Below are 8,563 nucleotides of genomic sequence, written 5' to 3' on the forward strand. Positions count from 1 at the left end.
ATTGCAAAAAACATTTACATTTACATTTGTAAAAAAAATAAAACACAAATTTATCCATACACAATTTCTATACTAAATATTATTTTAATTAATATATTGTGCTGTTCTACTGGAATTGTTGTGAAGTGTGTGCGAGTAGGCAAGGCAAGGGTATAAATGAAGTCTGTCTCACTCTCTGGTGGTTACTCTTCAATACTTTGCTTGTATTAAGGGCGTTGTTCTAAAAACGAGTAGATATTCTACTGGAATAAGGAGGGTAATCGTGCCTTTAGCACATCGGGACACAACAATGTTTAGTCAACTTTAAGGAAGCAATAACTAGAATGAGATGTTATATATTTTTATGTTTATAACAATACTTATTTATAAAATACTAATCTTTTGTCGTCTGCGGCTAGTATGCTTCGTTATACGGAAGTGAAGTCACTGGCTGAGATTCTACCGGAAATACGTGCATGTAGTCCGTTCTCATCATCAGCACGACTGTACTCCATTTCCCACAACGCATTGCGCGCTGCTCAGGGTCTCTGAATGACAGAAAGGACATGAATAAATGCGTGTGTGTGGTAGGGAAGTCACATCATGCCGGATCTAATCACTCCTGTATGTAGCTGTGCACATTTCTCATGGCGCGCTGTGTGTTTAGCCACAGGACGGGTACGACTTTGATTAGTTTAGCAGGTCAGTCAGTAGACATCCCTTAGCAAAGCTAACGTTAGCTGACTCACGTTTGGTGACTACCGTAACACTTCACAAGCTAATACGAAACATTTGAGTTTTAGGAGGTCGGTCTGTGATTTCTCCCCTATAAAGCTTCTTTGTAAATGTGACTGAGCATGTGCAGCTGATTTATTTATTTTTTCTTCAATGTTTTCAGCTGCTGAACCGATGGGATGTTGAAGGTAGGAAAAATAATTCGCGTCAACTGACATGATACACGGGATTTATTATAAATCTACAGGGTTTGTCTGTTGTCAGCCAAAGAATAAGTGGAATCACAAGCTGCAAATAAAATCAGGCATTAACACATTGTAATGGGCAGTAGAAAATATGGACACATCTTTAGTACTCTTGAAAACTGTTTGGTAAATATATGTGCTTCTAATATCAGTGTAATACCAATAATGTAATACAAGTAAATTACGGCAGATACTGATGTGGTTACCGCTATTTAGATTTTTATTTTTTCTTAACAACAAATCGTCAGATACTGTAACAGTTTGAGTGAAATTTAAATAGAAAATCTTTGTTTTCTTCAATGCCAGCAGCACTCGAGCTAACATGAACTGTTACTATTGAAAATAAAATGTATATTAAAATTCTCTATCATAAATTAAACTGATTCAAAGAGCGTTTTGAGCTTCAATAGAATTATTTATTTATTATTTTTTTCTAGAAATAGTCTATTTTTTCATATAATGTTGTTTCTCCTTTTTTAAAAATACCTTTATCACTATTTTTTTAAATTCCTTAAAGGGGTGCTATTATGCTCTTTTACAAAGTCTTGATTATGTTTTGGGGTGTACTAGAACATGCTCTCATGCTCGGTGGTTCGAAAAACACATTATTTTTCACATAATTTACATTATTAAAATACCTTTCTCCCCAGCCTGGCACAAACGGCTCGATTAGTTCCGGCTTTGATGAAGGTCCGCCTTCCGAAAAACAAAATGTGTTGTGCTGACTAAAATTAAAAAAGTGAAAAAGCATAATAGGACCCTTTTAAAACATTTTTGTCGTTTAAATATAATAAAAATAATAATAAAAACGATAAATAGTCTCAATGTGGTCTCAGACTTTTGTTTATTGTGTTTTTTATGTGTATCTCATACTACTGACCATCCGCTTATATCTTAGAGAGTTTTCTTCATTGTCATTTGTGATCTTGTCTTCTTTACTTCGGACGTTCTCTTGCTCTCGCAGTCAGGTCCCTGTCAGACTGTGGTCTTGTCTCTCTGTTGGCAGACCGTTGGGAGCAGAAGCTTGTTTGGGATGCAGCGGTTAGTGTGCGCTAGAGTCTTCCGGCAGACTGCTGTCCTGCTGCAGATCAGTCCTCCGCCCCGCAGCCGTCCCGCGGCCCACAGCTGCTGGAAACACATGAGCTCTCAGAGAAACACCAGCAGAGATCATCCGGGAAGCCCTGCTCCAGGGCAGGAGGATCCGGACCCTCTGCAGGACAAATCCAGTGGCCTCATTCAGAGATTCAAGAAAACCTTTAAGCAGTACGGCAAAGTCGTGATCCCTGTGCACCTGCTGACCTCTACAGTGTGGTTCGGCACTTTTTACTACGCTGCAATGAAGTAAGTCCATGATGGATCACAACTGTGTCAATTTAGATTGAAATAATACTTGTTAGTCGAAGACCACTGAGTGAATCACCAATCAAATTTAGTGATGAACGCTATGGGTTATTTAACAACTGATAATAATATCTAGCAGGGCTGTACAATCTGGAGACAAATTTCTGATATAAATTGTGACCCTGGAGCACAAAAGCAGTCTTAAGTCGCTGGGGTATATTTGTAGCAATAGCCAGAAATACATTGTATGGGTCAAAATTATAGATTTTTCTTTTATACCAAAAATCATTAGGATATTAAGTAAAGATCATGCTCCATGAAGATATTTTGTAAATTTCCTACCGTAAATGCATAAAAAATGTATTATCATTAGTAATATGCATTGCTAAGAACTTCATTTGGACAACTTTAAAGGAGATTTTCCTCAATATTTAGATTTTTTTGCACCCTCAGATTCCAGATTTTCAAATAGTTGTATCTCAACCAGATATTGTCCGATCCTAACAAACCATACATCAATGGAAAGCTTATTTATTCAGCTTTCAGATGATGTATACATCTCAATTTCGAAAAATGTACCCTTATGACTGGTTTTGTGGTCCGGGGTCACAATTGTGATTACAGTTTAAAAATGCTATTTAAAAGAAATTCTAGGTTTGCTGTGCTTGTTGGTAGGACTGAATAATTTGGCCATAATTTTGAGATTATCAATATGGCTATAAAATAATAATAATAATAATAATAATAATTATTATTATTATTTTAGTACTAAATAAAAAATATTACAAATATGTAATAAAAAGCAATATTATTATAAAACTGTTGTAATAATTTTACTGTAAATTAAAAATATATTTCAAGTGTTTAAGAAAAATAATACAATATTATTATTATTATATATTTTGATTAATTATGCAGCCCTGATGTCTAGAGAGAATGGTAGCTGGTGGGCAGTAAATTTTAATAACATTTTATAATAATTATGTTTTTTTAATAAAAATGAAAAGTACAATAAAATGATCTAATGCGACTGAAAATTTGCTGAATTTAAATCAACACTTCGCGCTCTCAGGATTGATCTGCTTCTTAATATCAGCCTGACTGATACAGTATATCGGTCTGTTATTGATGACATTTCAGACTGGTTAATTAAATAAAAACGAAATAACTAAAATGCCAATGTCCTATGAGAAGCGCAACATGAAGTTGTAGGTTCTGACAAAACAAACCAATGAATAAGGACTATCTGAGAGTTTTGTAGGAGAGGTTAAGCTGGTGTGTGTTGGGGGGTGTTAGGTAGGTACTGGGTAATTCTCTTTTTGCTCAGTCATTGTATGTGTATGGCGCGTGGTGGATTGAGGTAAACGACACACTGGAATGTTTACTCTGCATTACATCTGGCTGAATGTGGGTCACCACTGTCTAGACGTTTGAGAAATGTGGGAGTAATGGATGCTTGAGAGGTTTCATTCAGCATGACCTCACTCTGCAGAGAAGACAAGACCAGACGAGACCAGAGTCATCAGTTTGTCTCCTCAGATGTTCACCACCAGTCTTCACAGCCTTTAGCTCTTATTAAAGATGCCTATTTGGTCTAACTTGAACATTTGATTTTTAAATAAGTATTGCATTTCAGTAGATTTTTCAATATCTTCTGAAAACAAGAAGTGTGTTTTTATCTTATTTTTTATTTTTAAATCTACTTTTTGTTCACTTTAAATACGTGATCGTGTTAAACCACAGTGTCAGGGTTGTTATCATTAACTAACTATTAAAACATTTTGATAATTGAAATAAAATAGAAATATTGGCTGGAAAAGTTATTTCAGTTAGTTGCCAAGGCAACATTTTTATTTTTGTTGAAAGTTCGAGGCTTAAAATGAGTAAATGGGAAAATAAATATAACCTAAAACTGAAATAAAAATAAATAGAACCTAAATATTAACATTTAGATAAAGTAATAATAAAAATGACAAAAACAAGTGAGTAAAAAGAAAACAGTATAAAAATAAAAGCTCAAAAAATTCTAAAATAAACACAAATTAATAAAGACTATAGTAGTATATAAATAATACTAAAAATGCACTGCTCAGTACCAAATTGCAAAAATTATGACTAAATTGCAGAAATTGTCTTAAAAGGATAGTTCACCCAAATAAGAAAATTGTCATCATTTATTTACCATCATGCTGTGTTTTTTTTATTGTTATTATATTTGTCTATACAAAGAAGTCGATGGCTACCAAAAGTGGTTGGTTACCAACATGTGAATAAATGACAACATAATCTTCATATTTGAATAACTGTCCCTTAAGAAATGTAAGGCTTTTATGTGAAACGTCTTTCTATGCTTCCTGTCTTGTTTTGGTCTGTAGAGGAGTGAATTTGGTGCCATTTCTCGAGTACGTTGGGTTTCCTGATAAGGTGGTGAAACTCCTGGAGAATTCTCAGAGCGGCTACGCACTGACCGCTTATGCCATGTACAAGGTGGGCTAACTGTGTCGGTTTCTAGTGAATTAATTATATAAAATAATTTACTAATGTGTTGATTTTCTGATTTACAAATTAGAATGATAAAAATAACCTTCTATAGAACTTAAAGGCTGGTTAATATCATGAAGATCAAAGCAAAATCAAGGGTGATTTACTATAGGTTCAGTTTTCCAAAAGAATTTGCACCTTGTAAAATTTAATAAATAGAGACTTTCAATAAAATGTGTTTTCAGGCACAGTATCTTTTCACCTCAAATGATTTCATTAGAATGTCATTGACATTTTTAAGCGTGAAGAACATTTTAATAATCAGAACAACCTTTTTCCACTATAATAAAGAGTCTTTTGTGCAATGGGAATGTCCCATGGATCTTAAAAGTTCTTCACGGAATCGTAGATTTCAATAAAAAGCCTTTATTTGCAAGAGTGTGACGCTGATGTTGTCTGCTCTCCTGAAGATCGCCACACCTGCGCGCTACACGGTGACTCTCGGAGGAACGTCGCTGTCTGTGAAGTACCTGAGGAAGCACGGGTACATGTCCACCCCTCCGCCCGTGAAGGAATACCTGCAGGAGAAGATGGAGGAGACCAAAGAGAGGATCTCTGGGAAAATGGAGGAGACCAAGGATCGTATATCCGAGAGGATGGAGGAAACGAAAGACAAATTCACAGAAAAACTTCAAGAAACCAAAGACAAAGTGTCTTTCCGAAAGAAAAAGGAATAGGTTTATAGACTTACAAAAGTCACGAAGTGACTTTATCCCCCCATAATTTCATTTAGATTCACGTTATTTAACAATATAATGCACTTAAGGAAACAACATGTCTTATGCATATATGAAGAAGTGTAATGTAGCCTGTAAGCTCTACACTTACTGTTCACAAAATCTGCTAAACTATCACAAGTGAGATTCATAAGTTGACCATAGTTTCTAGATATAAAATATCACAGTCTGCTGAAAGCCGTTGGACTCTACTTGAAGTGTTTTTAACGGATGAGAGTGTGTTTTCTAAAGAGAACGGCAGGTGTAGTGTGTCCAGTATCGTATATGTAATATTTGGTTGACTTTACCACATAGCACTGGCTCTTTCAGTTCATGCATTTGTGAAATGTTATTTCAATTATGGATTCTAAACAGCACAGACTTGTCACATACGTTGCTGAGAATGAAATGGTTGTGTCATAAAATCTTGGCTGCGTCTGAAAGCCTAGGCAGCTGACTTGCTGCCTTATGAGGCAATGACTTTGCAGGCAGCGTTTTTGGACAAAGGCACCTCATGAAAATGATTTCGGACAGGCTTCTGAGGCAGCGTAACGGACTAATGATCTACAATAAAATAGAACGAGTTTTGGTGATAACTAAATGAATATTTCATTACTATAGTACTGATTTCTCGTTAGAAATATCATCAAAAGTGCAAAATGTTAGTCAGAAATATACATTTACACACAATCGCCACCAACGCAACTTTCAGACGCCATCTTTATTTTTTAGCTCAACCGTCACGGAATGGAACGCACAGGATTGTGGGATATCAAAGGCAGTGAAGGATACATCTATGCTGCCTTCAAAATTCGATCAGAAGAAGGTACCTCCGGAGACAGGAAGTGAAGCAGAATTTGGATTTGGACGTGCCTTGATGCCTTATAGAGCTTTCGGACGCAGCCCTTGAATTTATTGTAGCTTGGTATTACGCAAAAGAGTGTTGGTCAGAAAGCTGTAAGTGTGCGTTAAGATGTAACAGTTTATGTCGTTCAAAATACCGGAAAAAAAGTAATACAGAAAAATTCACAAATAGTGCTGACATTCATTCTGTGAATCATCAACAGCCTTTGTGTCTTGTTTCCAATTCAGTACACTCCTGCCATATTCATGTGTGTCATTTATGTGAGCTCGTGTTCAGCTGTCGGTGTCTGTGGAGTGTCACATTTCTCAAGTCCTGTTTTTCCTTGCTTTGGCATAGTAACTAATGAAGGTTAATAATTGAACTGATTGTCCGGCAGTAAATGTGTCTGCTGCTGAAGCACTCGGGCTGTTTGGGTCTGATGGGATTGTGAGGCCTTTCATTGTCTGCTGACGGATCTTCCACTTGGCTGTCAACAATAACAATAAAAAAAGATAAACATCTCATCTTATTTCACCAAGCATGAAGTAAAATTGAAAATCGAAACGTTTTGAAAGTGATTTTTATATATGCATATTGGATATTTTTCTTAAATGAGCATTTATTCTTTATGATAGTTAATGACCAACAGCAAAATTTGAATCATTTGTGAATTATAATCAAAATGTAAAGGTGCAGCACATTTTTGTAGCATTTCGTTTTTTTGTCAGTGTGGATGCTTAAAGTTGCCATTTCATACCAGAGCTGTTTTTATAATACTCAAATCAAATGATTTTTAGATTCAGTTCGACTAAGTTTAGCAGATTCTGGGCGACCACTGCTGCAAGGCCTCTCCTATCATTGGAAAAGTGCTGGAAATGATCATCTCAGTCAAATGGCAGACCCTACGAGGAGGAAACCTGCCTTACCATGTTTTTCTCGGCCCCCCAGAGTACTAATTATTTCCTTTATCTAAACTTGATCCAAAATTAACATTTAGTGAATTCAGAAAATTTACATGAAATTACTTTTCATTATTTTTCAAAAATATTTTCTCTTAGACAATGGTAAATTGTTTAGCTGTAACTTTCAACTAAAAAAAAAAACAGCAATATTTGAAATATAATACCAGCAGCCATTACAAAATAAATTTATTTTGTAGAACATCTACAACGTCTAAAAATTAAATTATCGAAGTTTATTTCATGAAAAGAAATTAGCATTTGACTAAAATAATATTTTTAAGATTTACTTAATGTGGAGTTATTTCTCACTCCACATCAATATTCATCTTTGACAACAACTTAAATTGTTTTAAAATTAAAATGTAGGCTACTCAATAAATACACCAATAAAATGTAAGCTATTTAAAAATCTAACACTTTTTTTATGTAAAAAAGTGGAGTAGCCTATGTCATTTATTGGAACGATGTTATCTCGAACCTTCATGTTCTAAAAACCTATATGAGGTTGAAGTTGACCTTCAAACTGAAGTCGTGACTGAACAATAACACCATGCATTACTGAGATATTAGCCTACTAGAAGTTACAGGCTACACATGTCATTCACATTTGCTGCTTTCCATCAGTGTTGTGCAATAACTAATAGTAAAGCCACTAATGTTTATAGATCAGCTTTCAAAATAGTCTTTCCATTAAGAAGCTACTTTTTTAAAACTACATTGTTTTTATGTGCATCAGAGATTAATACTACAAACATCTGTGGTGTTCAACCAAACCGTTACCTTCAAGTGAATCTCATGCTCTCCTATAAAAGTTACTCTGATTGTAGTAGCTAAATGGGTTCATTCAAAATGTAAATGAAGCAGCTGTGAAATCTGACATTATACATGTATATTTAAAAAATATTAGAAGTAGAAAAAAATCAGCAAAATACTTTTTAAATGTAGCTCAACTCTTTTAACTCGACTTTAAAGGGGTCATCGGATGCAAAATTCACTTTTCAAGTTGTTTGAACATAAATGTGTGTTGGAAGTGTGTGTACACATCCATCCTATAATTATAAAAATCCACCCAGTGTTTTTTATTTTTAAATCCCTATTTAAAATCCCCTTTCTCAAATCAGGCTGTTCTGAGAGCCCTGTCAGAATGACGTAGTTCTGTACAGGCCCCTCCCACGATAGTTTGATTGACAGTAGTGTTTT

At 35.0% G+C, this 8,563-nt stretch overlaps 2 protein-coding genes across 9 annotated transcripts in view; one reads left to right on the forward strand and one right to left on the reverse strand.

The window, feature by feature from the left end:
• Window positions 1-8,563, reverse strand: part of LOC107675658 (low-density lipoprotein receptor class A domain-containing protein 4-like) — a 90,406-nt gene that overhangs the window by 5,598 nt on the left and 76,245 nt on the right. The gene's annotated exons all lie outside the window — the stretch shown is intronic.
• On the forward strand, window positions 495-6,062 carry LOC107675659 (uncharacterized protein C18orf19 homolog A-like). 8 transcript variants are annotated; one of them, XM_016470074.1, is made up of 5 exons: window positions 495-902; window positions 1,924-2,300; window positions 4,676-4,787; window positions 5,252-5,371; window positions 5,405-6,062. In XM_016470074.1, the coding sequence occupies exons 1-5, from the start codon at window positions 894-896 to the stop codon at window positions 5,516-5,518; spliced, it is 732 nt and encodes a 243-aa protein (XP_016325560.1). In that variant the 5' UTR covers window positions 495-893; the 3' UTR covers window positions 5,519-6,062. The 8 variants fall into 8 exon arrangements, with proteins under 8 accessions (XP_016325560.1, XP_016325557.1, XP_016325561.1 ...); XM_016470071.1 differs by having other exon boundaries at window positions 495-785; window positions 878-902; window positions 5,252-6,062; XM_016470075.1 differs by having other exon boundaries at window positions 495-785; window positions 878-902; window positions 1,966-2,300; window positions 5,252-6,062.

The sequence above is a fragment of the Sinocyclocheilus anshuiensis genome, unplaced genomic scaffold (genome assembly GCF_001515605.1).
Source record: "Sinocyclocheilus anshuiensis isolate Anshui unplaced genomic scaffold, SAMN03320099.WGS_v1.1 scaffold1976, whole genome shotgun sequence".
NCBI lineage: Eukaryota > Metazoa > Chordata > Actinopteri > Cypriniformes > Cyprinidae > Sinocyclocheilus > Sinocyclocheilus anshuiensis.